Source organism: Adelges cooleyi, unplaced genomic scaffold, assembly GCF_023614345.1.
Source record: "Adelges cooleyi isolate 19-005CV unplaced genomic scaffold, UGA_ACOO_1.1 ACOO_flye_CR_arks_rails_tigmint_CR_PRNA_108, whole genome shotgun sequence".
NCBI classification, from domain to species: domain Eukaryota; kingdom Metazoa; phylum Arthropoda; class Insecta; order Hemiptera; family Adelgidae; genus Adelges; species Adelges cooleyi.
In genome coordinates this window covers 17,969,591-17,991,504 of record NW_026095761.1, presented here as the reverse complement: position 1 = coordinate 17,991,504, position 21,914 = coordinate 17,969,591, and the positions used below count along the sequence as shown (strand labels likewise).

The 21,914-nt window shown below is 31.7% G+C and overlaps 3 protein-coding genes across 3 annotated transcripts; 1 reads left to right on the top strand and 2 right to left on the bottom strand.

Annotated features, from left to right (window-relative positions):
• Nucleotides 1-4,832, top strand: LOC126847569 (coatomer subunit alpha-like). Its single transcript, XM_050587902.1, has 3 exons — nt 1-131; nt 470-882; nt 1,448-4,832. The coding sequence occupies exons 2-3, from the start codon at nt 486-488 to the stop codon at nt 4,699-4,701; spliced, it is 3,651 nt and encodes a 1,216-aa protein (XP_050443859.1). The 5' UTR covers nt 1-131; nt 470-485; the 3' UTR covers nt 4,702-4,832.
• A 73-nt stretch (nt 4,833-4,905) lies between these two features.
• LOC126847570 (uncharacterized) lies at nt 4,906-14,483 on the bottom strand. Its single transcript, XM_050587903.1, has 4 exons — nt 14,269-14,483; nt 9,924-11,548; nt 5,297-5,460; nt 4,906-5,240 (listed from the first exon to the last, which is right to left on the bottom strand). The coding sequence occupies exons 1-4, from the start codon at nt 14,274-14,276 to the stop codon at nt 5,022-5,024; spliced, it is 2,016 nt and encodes a 671-aa protein (XP_050443860.1). The 5' UTR covers nt 14,277-14,483; the 3' UTR covers nt 4,906-5,021.
• Nucleotides 14,484-18,604: 4,121 nt separating this feature from the next.
• Nucleotides 18,605-21,762, bottom strand: LOC126839874 (mothers against decapentaplegic homolog 3-like). Its single transcript, XM_050575301.1, has 6 exons — nt 21,273-21,762; nt 21,103-21,186; nt 20,869-21,030; nt 20,568-20,792; nt 19,619-19,763; nt 18,605-19,381 (listed from the first exon to the last, which is right to left on the bottom strand). Exons 2-6 carry the CDS (start codon nt 21,167-21,169, stop codon nt 19,258-19,260), a joined length of 723 nt encoding a protein of 240 aa, XP_050431258.1. The 5' UTR covers nt 21,170-21,186; nt 21,273-21,762; the 3' UTR covers nt 18,605-19,257.
• Nucleotides 21,763-21,914: the final 152 nt, after the last annotated feature.

The window sequence follows — 21,914 nt, the reverse complement described above, 5'->3', positions numbered from 1 at the left end:
AATAAAACACCGCTTGGCGATTACAATTACACGTAAACAAGTCGGCATATCTATTCCACGGTTTTCATGTGAATGACATATTACTCAAATGAAAATAAAAACTAAAAAGTATAGTATTCGTTTTGAAATAAGTAAGTATAATACGTTATTCAGTCACCAAACATATTGTTTTATTTGTTGTAAAAGTATTTCTAATGTTATACCACTCAAAATATTATGTGTTTACAGTTTATATAATTATATATGGGGTGGAGGCTCAACATTATAATGTATGGGTTATTACGTTTATGACTTATGTTAGGATTAGCATTTTTTCAAATATATAACCCGGGACATCACAAGTAATATCCCCCCCCCCCCGAGATTTTATAATTTAAAACCAATTTATTGTTTTTACATTAAACTATTATTGACATATACTTATGAGATTGCTATAATAATTTAATATTCTCTTTTGTGTTTTGTGTAGGTGAATTACAAGTATAATGTTAACAAAGTTTGAAACTAAGTCAGCCCGAATCAAGGGCTTGACTTTTCATCCCAAAAGACCGTGGATTTTGGCCAGTCTTCATACTGGTGTTATTCAGTTATGGGATTATCGTATGTGTACATTGCTGGATAAATTTGATGAACACGACGGACCAGTTCGCGGTATCAATTTTCACAGTCAACAGCCTATATTTGTATCAGGAGGTGACGATTACAAAATTAAAGTATGGAATTATACACAACGTCGTTGTATATTTACACTACTTGGTCATTTGGATTATATACGGTCTACTATGTTTCATCATGAATACCCCTGGATACTAAGTGCTTCGGATGATCAAACAATTCGAATTTGGAACTGGCAAAGTCGTGCCTGTATTTGTGTACTTACTGGTATGTATTTAATTATAAAATGTATGTATTACACTAATGCTGTATTCAATTTTCTTATTTATAAATTGATTAACTTCTCTAATATTTTGATTATCTTTCCTTTTTATTTTTTATCTGTGATATTATGTAGTTTAATTCATTTTGTAAATTTGACTTTGATGAATAGTTAAGCTATTTATCAAAGTATTGATTTTACATCTGTTTTTAATTTTTTAATTTAAAAAACAACACTAACTGCTGAAGTAATTTGTTCAGTTATACAGTCGTAGAACAGAAATTGAGCACCAAAAATACATATTTAGGCCAAAAGTTTTAACTAACTATTATTTACCAAATTAATTACAATACTTCCAAAGTTTTCCTATCAATATTGTTTTTGCATGGTTATATAATTCTAAATTTTATGTTGCTTTGTTTTATTCTATGAAACAATTATGTTAGCTAAAAAGTTTTTGTTAATTTTAAATAAAATTGTTGTTAAGCTAAATGATCAAAATCATATTTAATAATTAATAAAAATAATATATTTGTGTTACATAATTAATATAAATATATTTAATTTTAGGGCACAATCATTATGTGATGTGTGCACAATTTCATCCTTCTGAAGATTTAGTGGTGTCTGCTTCGTTGGATCAAACTGTTCGTGTATGGGATATATCTGGATTGCGTAAGAAAAATGTTGCTCCAGGTCCTGGAGGACTTGATGAACATTTAAAAAACCCCAATGCTACTGATTTGTTTGGACAAGCCGACGCAGTTGTTAAACATGTACTCGAAGGGCACGACCGAGGTGTTAATTGGTGTACATTTCATCCTACAATGCCACTCATTGTATCCGGTGCTGACGATCGTCAAGTGAAATTGTGGCGAATGAATGATTCTAAAGCCTGGGAAGTAGATACGTGTCGTGGCCACTACAATAATGTATCCTGTGTTGTATTTCATCCAAAACAAGAATTGATCCTATCAAACTCTGAAGACAAAAGTATTCGTGTTTGGGATTTGACTAAAAGAACGTGTTTAAATACATTTAGACGTGAAAACGAGAGATTTTGGATACTAGCTGCCCATCCAACTTCTAATTTATTCGCTGCAGGACATGATTCTGGCATGGTAGTATTTAAATTGGAGCGTGAAAGACCAGCTTTTACACAATTTGGGAATTATTTGTACTATGTCAAAGAAAGGTTTTTACACCGTCTTGATTTCAGTACACACAAAGTCAACACCGTCATGCAATTAAGAGGTGGAGGCCGAACACTTGTCTACAGCATAAGTTACAATCCAGCAGAAAATTCATTACTAGTAGTAACAAGAAATTCTAATGTTGATAACAGTACCTATGATTTGTATCAACTACCTAAAGAATCATCGGATAGTGGAATTATCGAATCGCCTGAAAGCAAAAGGTCTAGTGGACTAATGGCTGTTTGGATTGCTAGAAACCGATTTGCTGTGCTAGACAAAGTGCACATGTTACAATTGAAAAACTTGAAAAATGAAGTGACAAAAAAAAATATTGGCCCTAATAACGTTGATGAAATTTTTTATGCTGGTACTGGATTACTTTTGCTTCGCGATCCTGAAAATTTAACTTTGTTTGATGTAACACAAAAAAGAGTGTTAGCTCAAGCAAAAATAGCCAAGTGTCGATATGTGAATTGGTCTAATGATGGATCGTTACTTGCTGTTTTATGCAAAAATAATATTTATATATGTAGCAGGAAATTAGAAATACTCTGCACTATTCATGAGAATTCCAGAATCAAATCTGGTGCGTGGGACGAATGTGGTGTATTTATTTATACAACAAGTAATCATATAAAATACGCTCTACCAGATGGTGGAGACTATGGAATCATTCGAACGTTAGATCTCCCGATATACATTACAAAAGTAAGTGGCAATGAAGTATTTTGCTTGGACAGAGAATGCCGACCAAGAGTATTGAACATAGATACGACTGAATACAAATTTAAGCTGGCACTTATAAAACGTAAATATGAAGAAGTTTTGCACATCGTCAGAAACGATAGGTTGATCGGTCAGTCGATTATAGCATACTTGCAACAAAAAGGATATCCAGAAGTTGCATTGCATTTTGTTAAGGACAACAAAACTAGGTTTTCTTTGGCCCTCGAATGCGGTAATATTGATATTGCATTGGAAGCAGCCAGAACCTTGGACGATAACTTATGTTGGGAACAATTAGGACAGTCGGCTCTACTTCAAGGTAATCATCAAGTTGTAGAAATGTGTTATCAGAGAACCAAAAATTTTGATAAATTATCATTTTTATACTTGATCACTGGCAATTTGGACAAATTAAGAAAAATGATGAAAATTGCTGAAATACGTAAAGATGTATCTGGACATTATCAAGGAGCTCTTTTGTTGGGTGATTGTCATGAAAGGATTAAGATATTGAATGATCTCGGTCACAAATCTCTTGCCTACCTAACCGCTGAAACCCACGGTTTGCACGCTGAAGCTGAATCCATTAAAGAGGGTTATACAGGCAATTTACCAAAAGTAAACCCAAATGCCGTATTGTTGAAACCACCAGTACCTGTTAGTCAAGCTGAATCCAATTGGCCGTTGTTAACTGTATCTAAGGGATTCTTTGAAGGTGCCATTTTGTCAGCTGGTAAAGCCTCTGGTCTTATTGATACAACAATCGGTGAGGACATTGAAGAAGAAGGTTGGGGCGCAGAAGCTGACTTAGCTTTAGAGGGACGAATTTCACCTACTCATTCAGAAGCTGAAGAAGAAGTTGCGGCTGTGGCAGTTGGTGAAGAAGGATGGGACGTTGGCGATGAAGAAGTAGAGCTGCCTCCCGATATCGCTGTTTCTAAGCAAGATGCTGACTATTTTATTGCACCTAAAGAAGGACCCAGTCAAGCCCACATTTGGTCTACTAATAGCCAATTGCCTATCGATTACATCAAGTCGGGTAACTTCGAAACTGCATTTAAGTTATTAAACGAGCAGATCGGAGTGACCAATTTCCAACCATTTAAAAGTCTGTTCATGGACACGTACCTAAAATCTCGTTGTTCATACACCCCATTACCTTCTCACCCATCTTTGTTTGTGTATCCCCAAAGAAATTGGAAAGAAAACAATAACAAACCGGTTTTAGACCTAAAACTAGAACATTTACTCAGTGAACTGCAATCGTGCTACCAGTTGACTACAGCCGGTAAATTCCCAGAGACCATAGCTAAGTTCCGGTCTATTCTTTTGTCTATTCCACTGTTGTATGTTGACACAAAAAAAGAAGCAGTAGAGGTCAGTCAGTTAATTCATATTTCTAAAGAGTATGTGTTAGGATTAATAATGGAAACTGCTCGTAAAGAACATCCTAAAGTAACACTTGATGACCAAAAGAGGGTCGCCGAAATGGCCGCTTATTTCACTCACTGTGACTTGCAAATGACTCATAAAGTACTTACCTTACGTACTGCTATTAATATTTTTTATAAAATTGGAAATTTGAATATGGCCTCGTCATTTGCAAAGCGGTTACTGGAACTCGGTCCGCGGGCCGATGTTGCTCAACAAGCCCGCAAGATGGTCCAAGCCTGTGACATAAACCCAGTAAACAAAATACAAGTAGCCTACGATCAGCATAATCCATTTACAATATGTGCTTACTCTTTTTTACCAATCTACAAAGGAAAGGAAGAAGTCAAATGTCCATACTGTTTAGCATCCTACCAGCCTGTGTATAAGAACAAAGTGTGTAATGTATGTCAAATAGCATCTATTGGCAAACAAATTACAGGACTGCAAATTACCTCAACTAAATGGTAAACATTTACTATTGTTCATTAGAAAAAATTTTCCTTATCCGTGTTTAGATTTTATATATATATATATATATATTTATTTATTTTTATTTATGGTATTATTATGATTATTATAACAACATGAATTTGATTTAATGATCTTTGTATTGTATTTAAATTAATTAAACTTATGTTTCCTATGAATAAATGAAAAAAAAAACTAAATAAATAAATAACAAAAATAGTTATAATAATATTAAATACAAAATAATATAGACTAGAAGTAAAAATAATTTAAAGTTATTGTTATTCCTAAAGATAAGGACAAGTATTGTAAAAATTCGATCAAAATTGTTCGGAGTTCATTATTTCTTGCATTGGCGACGAACCTAGGGAATGCGTCGATGGCGTTTTGGTGTTTCTCATCTGCGGTTGTATTTGATGTAACTTGCACCGACAACTGGTCACCACTTTGATGATGTTGTTTAGCATAGCTCCGTCCTGACATTGAAGTTGAACTCTTAACATTTTCGTATCGCCGTTAACACAATGTAACGCTTCCACCTAAAATACAAAATTAATTAATAATAATTTGATTTAATTCTGGTTTCTGATCTTACTTGTTGAGTTTTAGTCAAATACGACGGTCGAACTCTCTTGTTAAAAGGCAAGGTCGAGGCATAGACAAGACAGCGGTCCGCGCACACAGCCTCCACTATTGGGCGTGTAGTTGTGCATTGACCGTCTGTGATATGTCTGGTTGATCTCAAATTACAGTTCATGTCTTTAACAGGAAAAAAAAACACTATAATTAGTATATTATTTTAAACAATTAAACCTATAAAATAGTCATTGGTTTTGAATCTGATGACTTCTATTAGTTAACAATAAAAACAAACTACATTCATTATAGTTCAATGAAAGTTCTTATTCTGGTAACCGGTTGTAAATAAATGTCTCGAAACTCTGTTGGTATATAAAATTAATTGAAGTGGTACCAAAGAAATACTATCAAGGTCGTGAGCGGCGATAGGTACTTTTAAATCAATACTTTCGTCTCGTTATAATATAAACGATATTGTTTACATACATTATACGTATCACACCCGGTAGATATACCTACATTGTATGTAATATTATAACTATACACAGATTACCTACAGATAATATGACTTATAACGTTATCCCGCTGTGTCATATCGCATGAAACTTGCGGGTATAAACCGCGACAGCTTCGTCACGGGTAGGTTAGGTTAGGTTAGGTCACATCCGCTACGACTTTCTCTGTGTTTAAAAAAATAATAAAATGTATAAAAACAGACAAGCTAGTGGAAACAACGCCAGACGAGGTCCGGTCAAGATCAAGATCGGTTTCTACACCATACCGACACGAGCAATTGAGTGGGGAAAGTGGCAGAAACTACATTTGCGAGATAGCCCTGTGACGGTCATCTCGACCGGCAGATCAGAATGCGGTAATTGTATATAAGACAAATCTGGGTGAACTAGTTTCTTAGCACGTTGATAGTTGATATCAGGGTTGGACTAACTCTATATGCCGCTGTCCGGCGGAAAATATATAATTTTAGAGGCCACAATGAAACTTCACGTGTAAGTAAAATCATTGATTGTATTTTATATAATCAATGGTAAAATTTGTTTTAACTGAATATTTGTCTTCGCACTTAATTCAAAAATTCTATATATGTTGATACATAGGTTTTTTAGTGCATTTGAATACTTTTAGATTTTATTTTATATCTTAAATAAATCAAGTTTTCACATATAATAATGAATAACCTATTAATTTTACCAAAACAAAATATGTAATTTTAGTAGTTATATAAACTACTAATAAAAAGATATTAAAAGTACATTTTTCTCAGGTTGATTTATATACATATTTTATATTTTACACTACTAATATATTATTCAACGCTGTACTCTGTTGAACAACTTCAATATATATGTTTTCAAATGAGACATATTCTAAAATATCTTTGTTGGGAATTTAGAAGCGGGCAGTTATTGAGGGGTTTTATATAGGCAATATTTTAGAAAAAATGTTTTTATAAATGTCAATTCATTTTCCGGTTAATTTGTATAAACTTTGAGGTATTATTTTTAATTTCTATCATTTTTTTCTATGAGTACCTAAACGTTATTTTAGTTTATTTCAGACCCAAAACTCTGCCAAAATTACGCCTACTAAGAATGATCTGATTTTAATTTTGTAAACATATTCGAGGTCTTTGCTGTTAGTCTTTTATTACAATCCGTATAAAGGTAACAGAACTAGCAATTATTTGTTTAACCATTCCGATCAAACCGAAAACAACAATTTACCCGAGTATTCATCTTATTTCTGATTCTAGGCCAAAGACACACTAAACTACAAAATACACAGAAAATAACACAGTCAAAGCATTGAAATGTAATTTACAAATCTTATTAGTTAATATGTTTAAAATAACATAGATCTTAGAATGCCATAGTACATACTAGTACCTAATTGTAATTTGCAGTAATATTTGACAATATTACAGCATAATACTAAACGAGAAAGTGGATTCGGCTATATATTTTTACTAATGTCTGTTATGCAGTTAAACTCGAAACTTAACAATTGACGTTTATTCTAGAAAACGTTTTAAAATATTTAATTTTATAAAAATAAAACCACAGCCGTCAGAAAAATTACAAACGATATCTCTGAATTCCGGTTTCTTGAATATTTTATTAGCCAAAAAATTAGAAAAAATACATGTCTACTCGGCGACCACTTTACACTTATCTAATATCATTTGTAAAAATAAGAAACTACATTACTTGTACAAATATCATAGTCAGACCGCAACGCGGTCCATTTAATTATTTAATTTTTTTTATTCAAAAAATTCTATTTATAGTCCTACAGTCAGTTCACTTAGGACACCTTGATTTAAACAAATATATTAACTGCCAAATACCTTTTATACTTATTATCAAAAATTAAAAAAAAAAATCGAAAGCACTCAAGGTTCTACTGTTTTCTTTTGCAATAAATTTCACATTTTTTAAAAATCTAAAAATTTCCAAATTTCCGTTTATTTACTTTCGCAAATAAGCATTAAAGTTTTTATTTTCCATGAGATTAAGTGTTATTTTTTAATATTCTCTTGTGAGTGCCAAGTTAGCATGTTTAATTGTCTAACTAAATTTGCCAGAAATTTAGAAATCAACTTTATTGACTAAAAGCGGTTATAATTTAGATTAAATGTTTTACATTAATTATTAGTAAATATTAACGACTTATATGACGAGCCGAAACATTTAAATTTACACATTTATACAATATTTAAATTTAGTAGTATATTTAATATTATTTATGAAGCATTATTAGTAAATTAATTTGCCTCATTCCCACAGTCACATAAACATAACTGTATAAACGATAATTAAATTAAGTAGTATATTTAATATTATTTATAAAGCATTATTAGTAAATTATTTTCTTTACTCCCACAGTCACAAAAGCACAACTACATACCTACATAGAGGTGGTTTGAAAAGTTCAGATTCTTCAAAACTACTTCAGGCGCCCAATAAGTGTCAGCGACCAAACTAGTGTGGCTCCTAATTAAAGTGTACCTACTCAAATTTTATGGGAACTTTAAGTATTTTAAAAGATCTGAACTTGAGAGTTCCTCCTCTGAATACGTGGCAACCAGTGTACTCACAAACTTCCTATACAATTTTCTATGTTAAAAATTATTGACATAAAAAATAATAGTATTCTTATTAAGCAGTAAATTATTTAAGATATGTTGTAATATGCGTATGAATTGCATAACAAACATTAACAGGCCAGACCAATAAGCACGCACTAGACATATATGGCTTGCGCATATATTATAAAGTTAATAGGAATTTTTAAGAATAGAGTAATTTAAAATAATCAAATAGTAAATAATAGATAATACCAAAAATTACCATAAATATTATGTAGATTATGGTAAAGAATTATTATACATGACAGCCAGTATACCATTATTATTATTATAAATCACTAATTAGTGCAAAATCCTGTTTAGCACGATTCATCTAAATATTAAACTATAAGTAGTGAACGCAAATATTTTAATGGACATAAATCATCCAAAAAACAGATGCCTTAAGTTAGCCTTTATTTTAACTTGACACGCATTGCCCCAAATAATTGAATTCATTATGCGTAGGATCGCTATATTTACCATAATCATTAACTGTACCTTACACATTATATATAAAAAGCAAGAACGGAAAACAAGTATAGTATAACTTGTTTAAACATTAAATAATTTGCCGTATAAAACAGGATTATCGAATTAATTAATATCTTAAACTAACCTATATTTTTGCGCAGTGTCGCTGAACTCACCCTGTTTAAGTTATGTATCCATTTAATGGCAAACAAAATATGTTTAAACGGTACTCCGAACTTCTTTGAAATGTATTTACGATAAAAAATTAAAAATATGGTTTTTAACGTAAAAATAATTATGTCAATTATTAAACTAACTAACGAATGCTTAGTGCTTACGCGGTTTTTTTTATAAGATCCAATTTATCACAATGTGAATATAAGTTGACTTACATGTTTCGAGAAATCTTCTAATTTGAATTTTAGATTTATTTTGAAACCCGAAAAAAATTAAGTGCAGTTTTAGCCTAAAATATCTTAAAAGCCTGGTGGTCATCCGTTATGCTCAAGTTAACATTTTTTAAACTACTTAAAACACTGACAATATTTTAATTATCATTAATGATGATGGTCTTAACAGCATTTCAATGACACTTGGCAGTGTCTACTAACTGTAGCTGTCGACTGAGCGTGCTTCAGACTACACCTAAGCATTTAGCGGCTTTCATTACTTTCAGAGTTTCTACAGTTAATAGCGTTTGGTTATATAGGTATGCGCGATTCACAATCAAAAGTATTTTTTAATAAGTAGTAAATAGTAATTACTTCAACTCGGCGACGGAGCCAAGAGAAAATTAGTAAAGCGTTAAAAAAGTTGTATAGAAAGTTGATAGGTACATCCTTAATATCTTAGATAAAGTGTAGTTTTGAATTGTTTCTATACTTAGTTTTTTTTTAATGATTTACCTGTTTAATTTAAATACAAAATCGTTTCTATGTAAATATTCAGAACAAGGTCATAGGTTGAAACTTGGAGATTTTTAAAATGTACTTAAGGGTTTTAAAAAAATGTAAATTATATTTACCTGTATCTATGTCGTATTCGTCGAAGCTATCGATGGTAGGTCTCTTAGTCTTTGCGTAATACTCAATGATTTCGTCCATTCCGTTTCGTTTCTGCTTAATTTCGTTCTGCTGTTTCGGTTTAAGTATATCTTCCAAAATCAACTTGAGCACACCCTTCGTGTCTTCGGCCGGGAACCCCTTCGTTTCGGTGTCTCCTGAAGGTTTGGGCTCGTACCTACTGGGAACGTTAGAGTACTCATTATCGGCAGACTGTTCTCCTAAGTACATAGGAGGTCTACTGGATTCGACGACCGGCGACATAAAGTCCAATGACTGTGGTTCGGGAGTTTTGTAAGGGGAGTACTGAGATTGCTTAGCAGGAGATTCCTCAGTGACCGGATAAAATACCCTCAACCTCTCAGTTGTATACCTTGGAGCGGCGGCCGGCTGAGGCTCATATCTGACGACCTGATCCGATTTGGAGGATGCGTCTTTCAAAAAGGGGTTTTGATGCCTATTCGTTTCTTGCGTGGTTTTAAAGTTCAACGATTCGTCGGGCTTGTGGGTCTTGTAGTCATGGTACCTAAAACTTTCTTGATTCAACGACTCGCGCTTGGGTAGCTTATATTCTTGATACCTGGCGGTCTCTTGTTTCTTTTCCAAGTTCAACGAATCGTCGCGCTTGGGCTTGTACTCTAACTCGACCACCTTCTGGACGGGTTGACCGTATACCGGCGAGTTGAACCGGTCGCGCTTGTTAATTATCGCCGATTCGTGGCTCTTAACTTCAGAGGACGACTCCTCCCCGTTGTACGATTGCTCAGCCTGTGGCGCTTTGTAGCCCACCGGTTGCTTTTGAACCCCGTGGCTAACTATAGCTCCCAATTGACTCGCTTGTATCGATACAGCCGCCATCCTTCGATTTTCGTTTATGCTGTTTATGTCCAACGCTTGTTGTTTATTTGTGTACTGCGGAGAATCCAAAGGCATTGGCTTGAACGAATCCGAGAGCTCGTTCAGTTTCTGTTTGGGCACCATCACCATTGTGAATGGCTTGGAATTGGCCAGGGACATGCTATTGCCGGCTGGGTGCACCAGTGTGCTGGAATTGGCTCCCGGCATCAGCGTGGTGGCGTACAGAAATTGTGGCTGTTGGGAAACCCTGTGGTTTTTCATCAGCCGTCTTGTACCATTGAAATCAGTTTGACGCGACTTCTCCTGCAGTGACAATTCTTTGGCGTTGTACCCGGTCGGAGTAGTGGAGTATACTGGCGTTTTGGCAGTGACGAAATACATGCCCGTCGATTGACTTCTCTGGGAGTTCTGGGTGGTCGTAGGCTCCTCGTTATGGTTATTTATCCTGGCAGACAAAGGAGTAACAAACACACGTATTGTATCCTGCGGTTGTTCAGTCGTTCTCCTCCTGATACGCTCTGGCCTGGACGTTGAATACTCCACAGCGTTGACATACGGTTGAGCGTACGTTAGTTGCACTTGTTTATTGTCAGTCTGACGGTTTGTTGAATTAATGGCCGCGCGATAACTTTTCAAAAGTCCACGGCCATTGTCTTTGATTTCCATGGCCGCTATACATCGAGCGACCACCAAGATTGATATCAACAGCGCTGCCCACGGCTTCATAATGCTATAAAATATAAATACACAACACGTTATAAGCAATCATTAAAATCGTATGTTCTTACAACTACACTTAATCCACTGCATTTCACACAGGTCGATAAAATATAATATTAATGTCAATAATGACATTTTTTTTTTCGTTACCCTCGATTCCGAAGGGCAATTTGTTGCGACGACCCTGTGGTCTTTAGCAACAGTTTTCACTGTGTGTTGGTAGTAATGTACTACTATTCGCCGTTAAGTTAAGAGACACGTGTGTGCAATTAGCCAGCTGTCGACCACTGCGCTACAGTGGCCCACGTTTTATTAATTCTAACCCATATTTTTAAGTTTTCAGTATTCTATCATCGATAGAGATTCGCATAGAATGGTTTTCATGAAAATAATATTTACATTCAGGACTTTTGCAAATTATAAGCAACCCATTATGGTTTCCTGGCTTTTTATTTTTTTCTTGAAAGTTTTTTTTTGTCATAATTTGCCATCGAAAACTCGGCGATAGCAGTTTAGCGGTATAATCATAAAAATAATGTACCGTTATATATTTATATTTTATGGGTTTATCTCGAGTGAATTTTACTTTATACCTACATTTATTGTTTTTTTTTATTTAACAAACATTTAAAGCATCTTCTTTATACTCAGTCCCCATTTTAATTTTATCGCTAAAGTATCTATATACAACTATTTCTCTAAATAATTTCTCCCTATTACGTTTATTTTATACTATTTGCTGCTAAACTTGAACAATAAAATAACGATACCGGTTACATAAATGCATGATAATAATTTTGTTTTATTTAGTTAGGTACCTACTTGAAAAATTAATTTGGGTAAAAATGTTTACATGCCTACCTACTATTAACATAAAGGAGCAAAATAAATAAATAAAATATTCATCCATTTAATTTTTAGTATGCTTAATCACATTAGCTAATCGTTTTATAAACAAACAAAAACACGTGTATACAAATTACCTATATATTAGTGTAATAATTTAAAAATATATAAACTATTGTAAATAATAAATATTATATCAATAATGTATTTCGCTATATTTAAAAAATAATAAACAAACCCGTTCGACACCGTTATGTAGAATAAAACCTGTTTCTGTAGATCATGTATATTTCCAAAACATAAGTTAAGCATGTCAATTTAATCATACGGAATACGGTCCACTGTGGAGTAACAAATATTTAAACTGGAAATCGACCATTAGAATTATTGGTTCATGAACAGTATTCTAAAGGTCAATGTTACGGTATTACATGATTTTTCTGAGTGCGGTACATCTGGTTAAGTTAAAAAAAATAATAAGGTATCTATTACAGTTTTAAATGATATGCAATCAGCAATGGTCTTTAGTTAGATATTATAATTTGTCATTAACACGATTAAATAATATTCAAGCTTTTACTTTTAGTAGTCTTATAAATTAGGTACATGTTTTTATTTGATCTTTGATTTTCTTATCGGCTAGGCCGTAAATCAGCATTTCAGTGTGTGCGCTAAATTTATGGCTGCTTTTTTAAACTATTGTAATTTATAATTATTCCTAAAACGTTAACAGGATCAAAAGCGTCTACGCCCGCAGGTAAATTTGATAAAAATATTATATCCATCATATGTACTAAAACAGTTGGATCACTTAATACATACTCCTGCAATGTGCGATTGCTAATAGCAAAGTCTGAAATAACATCTTTAGAGGATACAAGAGTTACCGTTAAGGGGTATTGAATTCCGAATTAAAAAAAAAATCAATTAATCAAATGAAGAAAACAAGAATTTCTCTTGTAAATTCACTGTAATAATATCTGTGTATATCTAATGTGGGTGGGTGACTTTCGCTGAAAGGCGGGTAAAACGTATCACATCGCATAATTCGCACGTGTTTGCCTACAGGCAAACTGTGTAATCCTTATATTATACTAACTAAGAAGTATTACTGTATTATTTTATTTACTTAAATAATATGACACGGGCTAAATAATAATTAAAATAATATACACAAGAAAGTTGCAATTCAATTTGCAGCTGGTTTGTTTTCACCAGCACTCCAAAAACAGTAACTCAATTTAATTTTAAAAAAACATTAAAAATGCAAATGACCCAAATTTGTATGGTTATTTTTTTATTTTAAATAGTAAATTTGTGCCATTAGAGGTAGTTGGTAAAATGTATGGGAGTGCAAAAGCTAAACGCAGGCCAAAAATATTCATATACACATAATACTATATTACTTGTATATTCATTAAAAAAAAATAATAAGATAATTTTTTTATTTGATCTAATTGTCATAATCATAATGTCTTATTATGTTTTACTCCCCTACAGATTCTAAACTATTAAATAATACAAAATATATATGTTATACATATAATATTCAAATTTCAAAATTACCTACGTTTTACGAAACTGAGATATGAGATTATTTTTTTTTTCAGCAATAGTTTTTCCGGTTACCAATATTTTAGTAGTTTGTCAATTGTTTTATAATTTATTCAAGTTCTATTTATGAAAAGTGCAGTAGAAAACTTAATTGGAAGATCGCCTTCTACGTAAGTAAATTCGCTCAGTCATGCTACGCTATACCTACTATAATATACTTTAATTACACAATTATATGGCTATGGTTGATCACTAGAATGGCGTTCAATTTGAGAATCTATTTTGTCTTTTGATCGATATTCTACTAAACAGAAAAAAATTGTTAATTACCCGAGCATTATAATGTTTTTTCCACTTGATTCTAAAAAAACTAATAAATTAAAAAATTATTTTAAAAAATGTAATTTACACTAATAACCGTTTTTGGACTGCGGACGCGATCGCGCGAAGCACATGCCGTACTAAAAGCCGTTAAGACCAAAAATACACTTCTCACTCGGTCTAAGTACGTCGGCAAACTGCCTTTATGTTTATAGTAAAGCTCTTCGATCTATGAAAAAAACGAGCGACCAGTTTGCACGGCACCGAACCACTTCCGCCAAACTGGTTGCTTCTTGTCTGAGCGACATCGACCAAACCGGTTAGGTCCTTAGGATGGCTATAGAGTACAGATTAAAGCCAAGTGTTTTATTTTTGATATCCACTTTAACGGCAACACTTATAGCCGGACATATCAAAGCCCCGACAAGAGCAGTAAAATCGTGATTCCACTTTTGAGTAAATAAGTATATTATTATAGTATTATAAAGTATATAAAAAAATCGCATACTTGATTCACATAAAATGGATAATAAAATATATCACTATTAATATTACAGAGGTAGTATAAAAGTGGATGGGCTAAACATATATTACTTCAGCCATCGACCAGTAAGACACCAACCAATGAATTCCAAAAGCAACGAAAACTTGTAAAACTAATAGGTGTAACAAATGCGAGGGTAATGGCCAAGGTATTTAATGTGCTTAAAATAAGGGTATTTTTTTTACTTCCGGTTATATACAGGGCAATTCACAATATCTATATAAATGTTATAAAAGCTGAAAAGCCATATAATCTGCGATAATTTGAAATTCGTTGTATTACTAATATCCCAAGAAATATGGTTGAAATGTTCGTTATCACCATAAACTACATATAGCCATAAGTACAGCTAGGTATCTTTTAAATGTTATGTACAGTATCCTCTTCTTTTTTTTTTTACCTTATCCAATACAATTGGGTTTAGTCATCCCAATTTTATCACTTTGCAAAATATCTTTTCCATTACCATTTACTTGTTCTCTTCACGCATCTTTATCTATTTATTTATAACATCAGCTGTCGAATTATTCTTCGATCTACCCCTATGCCTAATCTCGAGAACGATTTGTGTATCAAGTTTCTCGACTGTTTTTTTTAAAAATGTATTATTAATGACTTGACATATTTATACCATAGTTGATTGGTATCACTAAAAATGTATAATTGCCAATCATTTAAATAAATTTAATGCTGTTGAAGTCCAATAATGCAGTTTAATTGAACTGAATCCTTAGTACATATTTTGTGTGTTAATAGTTTTAGGCCTAACCTTTAAAATCTTAATAATAAATAACGATTGTAAAAAGTGTACTGATATGTTGTATATTTATATTATGTAAAACATTTTTTAGTTTTAATGTATGTTGTTTTTAGAATGTTTTATTTGGTTGTCTGGACCCACGATATCTTTTAAACTGCTGAACGGATTTTTTCATGTAGCAACTCTATATATAAGCAATTGTTCCTGGAAGGCACTTTGTTGGGCCAAAAATTAAAAAAGTTCCCCTTCCCCTTTAAAATTGAGGAAAAGTCTAAAAAAACGTATATATTTTTATGTACTTCGAGGCGCTAAAACGTTACAGAAAATTAGCAAGCAGAATTGTCCAATTATTTCCAAAATTGTATGGAATATTCTTACATTATAGTATTATCGATAAATCGACAAACTAAGTAAAAACATATCGAACAAATTTTTCCCCAGAAGTGATAGAAACTTTTTCTTTATTTTAGTTTTTCGAGTGTAGTTTTAGAACTCGGAGTTCTTAAAATGTTTTAGTGAAATCTTTCTTGAGGAATCCCCCTTAAAAAGGGAGAAAATTACACTTTGATCATTGTAAATGTACAAGGTTGTCAAGAGTGAGTAAATCAACAGTCATCAGGCATTTGAAAATATTTTTATTGCATTGTTAATTATTATATGAGTAACAACGGCAAGAAATTATTATAGACAGAATATCAACTCTAATCGTATCTGTCCTAAAACTAAAAATATAATTTTAAGCACAATATATATTTTACAATGCTTTTATTATTATTTCTATTTTTATCTGTAAGCACAAATTTGTTAGATTTTTTCACTTTAATATAATTTACAATATGTGTCATTATAACTGTAACATTGAATTAACTCCTTGTAGGTGAATTTTTAAATAACGACTTTTTTGTAAATTAATGTGTGTGAATATTCAGTAAAAGTATTCGTTCAGTGTTTTCTATTTTTTTTTAAATTTTATTGCATTTATTGGAGTTGTTTCTCTTTTATAATGAAAGATTCGACTAAATGTGAATCCATTAAGCAAATATATGTATAAATTTCAAAAAAATGTATACATAAATTTTCAAAAAAACGACCCACATTATTTATTAATTAGGCAATATTACAATTAGAAACTGAAGCAAAATTCCATATTATGGTGTATAGGATCTTACCTCTTAGTAACCGGTTGAATAAGACGGATAAACTTTTCATTTCGCATTGCTGCAAGAAAAACATAGCAATCTAGCGACTTTCAAAATGTAAAACCTGTATCCAGACCGCGACTGCTAATATATTATAAAGGTAGACAAATAATAATAATTTTATATATTACGCGGTGTCGCAGTGAAATTTCTGAAGTCTCAGAAGAGATTTTACCAACAATCACACATTGTGATAATAAATTAACTTTTTTTTAAGAAAACATCACGAAAACGGGAAACCTGTTGCGTAGGCAATTATGTCAGAACATAACCGCACTTGTGTAGGTAAAAAGTAGTTAAAATATCACAAATTCAACAAGCAATTAAATCTGTACCAATTACCATTTCTGACAAGATAAGTACGCTGATTTAAGCTGTTTACGTACTCAGTATACAATATTTTAATATCTGTATTATGTATATAAGTCCTAAAATAAATTATAAAACCTAGGAATGGGAAAAATGTGTCAGCGTCGTAGTTAATATAATTGGGCTCTTTTGACAATAAGTAAACCTCATCATCTATACCATATAAATCCTTGGCCATTTCTTTATTCGACCCCGCAGCTTTATGTATTTATTATCAAAATCTACCCACTCCTAAATCCCATAACACTATATAGTCTCTTTTACCAGATTGGCTATTTCATTTTCCTCCATTCTTTCAAAACCGTTCAAGTCTATTACACTCAGTACGCACATTTCTAATTTTGCCTAATCTTATCATTCCCAATATTTATCTGAATATTTTATCTTTTTTTTTCTTGGTAAATTTTCCATTGTCATTATCTATGTACCCCATTTTATAGCTCCTACTATTTTTGTATACCTTACAGACTTTTAATAAGGGGGCGTCCCAAGATACCATTGATACAATTTACAAAGGCGCAATTTGGAAAGCTTTGGTGTACTTAACAGTAATTTTTTTGGCGTCCATGCTATAAGTAGGTATTATGGAAAGAGGCTTTATAATTTTTTCATTGCTTAAGCACCCAACATTTTTTTTATAGAAATATAGACACTCGTTTTGTTATTTAGTTGTCACAACTAAACACAGTACATTTAACGGTTTTACACTACCTAATTGTGACAATAAACGATATTAAACAGTATACTTGAATAGGTACACTGTACACCTCCTTAGGGAAAACAAACTTATAATTTAATACAACCGATTTAAATAATAATAATAAAAAACCGTGCATAATGTGGTATGTAGACTTATCAATAGTTTTAGTTCAAATTTAATCCAATAAGCTGTAAATATTGCAAAATGTTTATGGAAAGTATCAATTTACGCTGAATACTATTTCCTTAGAATTTCCATTTTTTTTATCCATGTAACAAGATTACAATTACAATATGTAAAGTATGCATTTTCTTTGATATGACAGAATAAATAATACCTATTTATTATTCTCCTACTATTTTAAACAACTTCAACAATAATTTTTAAAAAAACAATACATTCTCAAGTAGGCAAAATATTGAGTCGAATACAAACTGTATAAATCTAATAAAAACATATTATTGACACAAATTGTGTTAATAAGTTTTTATAAATTAATGATTGCTTAATTGTACTTAATATTTTTACTTTAAATATACACCAATGAAGTACTATATACCTAGTTGTAAATTATATACTTAAATATATATACTTGAAGCAGCGATTCCAATATCAATCAAAGGATTTTCAGTTGTCTGTATTTTAAAATTAAAACTCTGTCATCAATCAGTTATGTTGTTTATATATTTTGTATACATATATAATTACTAGTTAGTAAATTTATATACATATATCTTTACGGTAATATAAAAACAATTTGAGTAGATGCTAAATGATATTTTACAACATATTTTTATTTTTAATTAAACAAAAATATAAATTCAAATGACTAACTTAATCTACAAACATATTTATATGACTGCACTCTTAGTTGCTAATCAGTAAGTTAAACAAATATTGCACCAGGTGCAAGCACTAAGTGATCTAATAACATGTTACTGATAAAAAGAAATGCTTGTCATTACATTTAAGTAATCTGTTAATTTCATTAGTTATTAAATTAAATTTAGAAAACACTAACTAAACAAATTTATCCAAACTGAACAAATCTATATAATAAAAGCTTAAAACATAACACTATTATAAATATACCTGAAATAAAAAAGGTCATGTTACTTAGAATTTGTACCTATAACATAGAAAAAAAAATCAATAATAATAATAATAATAATTTTATCTTAACTTTAGATATTATAATTTACCAATATAAATTCTACTTATATATCACTAACATTTTCGGTAGGCAAAAATTAATATTTAATTCATTATCTTATTACTTTTCAAAACAAACCACCTACTCCGTTTTACATTAGTCGATTAAGTTATAAAACAACTTCAAATTCACGATCTTATACTAGACAGCCATTCCAAGGGTTATTTACAGTTAAAGAGAAAATAAAAGGTGGTATAGTTTCACAAGGTAAAATCACGACATAGAACTACATGTCAAGCGCGGCGAGCCCATTTGAGTAAGAACCCTGTCCAACCACTGTAAAGGTCCATTTAGATGCAGCTCAATCCAACAAGGTGTGGATGTAACTGTCTGACGTCTAAAAATCACAACCAATATTAATACAATAATTGTATTCATATTACACATGAAAGTAAAAATATAATACCTCACATTAAAACCAGAATTTCATTTTTTTTTATTAAGGTCGTGTTTGTAAATATTTTGTATTACAATAAGTAGTGAAAAAAAAACGTTTGTCATAAGGCAAAACTACAGACCATAAACATCAACGGTTAAATTCGGTTTTAAGTAAACAATTCATTAAGTATCTTACCTATATTCGGCACCCCATCCTTTAACGAAAGACATACGTATAGTGCACATTCGAGTTAGCTGGTAGACTGCTTCAAATCCTTGGCTTACAGATTGTGAAAGAAGAGAAGCAAATTCTTGGTTGTTAAATATTTTCAAATTACAACCTAAAAAATATTTGCAAATTTCCGTACAATTGTTTTTCTGTATTATTATTATTGAGAACACTAAATTAAAAAGAAACAAACATATTTAACTAGTTTGTTAACACCATTGAGAGTATTGCATGTAGGAAGTTATATGAAAGGTTTAAAATGTATGTTTTATACTGAACTGATACAGTATTAAGTAAAATAAAGTTTTGGCCAAGATATGTTGTTTTTTTTAAATAGTTGTATTGCTACCTTTTTTATACTACCAAAACATTTTTAATAAAACAACAAAATAATGTTAAGTTTATTAACTATTATTATTGCTCACCATTTCTTCGATATTAAATTTATATTTAGTAACTTTTAAAACAGCCTCTTTTAAAATTAATACATATTTAATAAAAACAACAAAACATATTATTTTTTACAGATAATTATCCAATATATTCTCTTATCACCAAAATACACTCTTAATATGCAAAATACATGTTTTTCTCCCAATTCTGTGTACAACAAATTGTCCACATTTTTTAATCCCGTTGAGCTACATAAAGCCAAAAAATATATGTAATAATTTAAAGAATAGCTCTCTATTTATAATGTTTATAACTTTATTTCATTATTTTTTTTAACTATTTATATTTATTAAGTATTTAAAAACTATTGATATACTGTTATTATTTCAGTAACTTGGGTCAAAAACGGCAAATGTCGCTTTTTGGCAAAAATGACAACTAAACAACACGCTATAGTGTAATACAAAAATACTAGAAGTAATATACTGTATTTAAGGTAATACTATTTTATATATTTCGATACCTGGAGGTATTTTACAAACAGTAGCTGGATGCCACCCATATCTCTGGTTACAATTCGGTGATTGCACAAAAATACTTGAGTCACTAAGACATTCAGCAAATACTTCGCCACCAATATAATACAGTCGTACACCTTTTCCAATATGTCGTCTTATCTGTTCAACTACAGTCGTTCTATTGACGTTAGATAATAGGCCCAAACAGAACCTTTCAGAATTACTGGGATCTAAAATGTCATAATATTGTAATACTTTATACATATTACTCAAATTATATTAAATTTATTTACAAATATTCTATACCTGTAAAACCATCTACTGATATAGATGGCTGCGATGCGTGAAATGTTTCACCCACTCTAGTATTAAGTTCATAGTAACTAATTGAACACCAAAATACTGGTTCACAGTAGAGAACAGGTTGCGTGTCGAGTACTCCCATAACCGCAGGATTAGGGCTCATGCCTATTTTATAAAAAAAACAAACATTAGTCATTAAGAATAGAGACAAATTTAACAATACCTAATGATAATTACTGTGAGATTCATTGTTGTCACCATCCTCAGACATGTAACCCGGTGGTGTTGTCGGCGAGTCCATCATCTTGACTGCGGCAGCGTCTACAAGCAACAATAGGTATTGTGTAAAGCAAAATTAAGTGTCATAATATCTCTCTGTACTGACATCCCCATCTGTAAATAATTACCTAGAAACAGAAGTTGTTCAAATCGACAAAATATAATATAATTGATCGTCGTCAAGTAAATTGCCGACACAAAATGTATTCCTTCTGATAGGATTTATTGCTTATAGACTGAACAACTTTAAGAGTACCGACAGGCGACACGGTTGACGTTCTAAATCGACATTTCAAGCGAACACGCAATAACCGAATTGAACACTACGATCGTCAGAAATAATTAAGGGCCATTTTTGTTGGTTTTTTTTTTGTTTTCCGAAGTGTCATCACACTCCTGTAGGGACAACACACACAAGTCACGACTCAGTCGCACACATATAATATAATATATATATACATATATACATACACACACTGCACACAAAACATAATACAAATACAACATACGCAAACACAACACACAAAATCTTGTTTATAGATGGCGCTATTGGCGAAAATGGAAAATTTACAAGGCAGTTCCAAGTGTCTTTGCATTTAGATATTTAATAAATTTTGGCAACGTCAGTGGACCAAACAAACAGCGTAATGAGTAATGTCCAAGTCACTTCGATTGTTTGTATCGTATTTTGTTTTGCAACTATCGAACCGCGACAAATCGATAGTATTTCGCTGATACTTGATAACGATAGTCGACACATCAAGAGTCAA

Excerpts from the sequence above, each read along its gene's own strand:
- LOC126847569 (XM_050587902.1), top strand. The coding sequence starts at position 486 with ATGTTAACAAAGTTTGAAACTAAGTCAGCCCGAATCAAGGGCTTGACT. Across the intron at positions 883-1,447 it reads CTGTATTTGTGTACTTACTG|GGCACAATCATTATGTGATG; the intron begins GTATGTATTTAA and ends ATTTAATTTTAG.
- LOC126847570 (XM_050587903.1), bottom strand. Across the intron at positions 5,461-9,923 it reads CGAATACGACATAGATACAG|ACATGAACTGTAATTTGAGA; the intron begins GTAAATATAATT and ends TTCCTGTTAAAG. Across the intron at positions 5,241-5,296 it reads ATTTGACTAAAACTCAACAA|GTGGAAGCGTTACATTGTGT; the intron begins GTAAGATCAGAA and ends TTTGTATTTTAG.
- LOC126839874 (XM_050575301.1), bottom strand. The coding sequence starts at position 21,169 with ATGATGGACTCGCCGACAACACCACCGGGTTACATGTCTGAGGATGGT. Across the intron at positions 21,031-21,102 it reads TGACAACAATGAATCTCACA|GCATGAGCCCTAATCCTGCG; the intron begins GTAATTATCATT and ends TTTATAAAATAG. Across the intron at positions 20,793-20,868 it reads ATCAGTAGATGGTTTTACAG|ATCCCAGTAATTCTGAAAGG; the intron begins GTATAGAATATT and ends ATGACATTTTAG.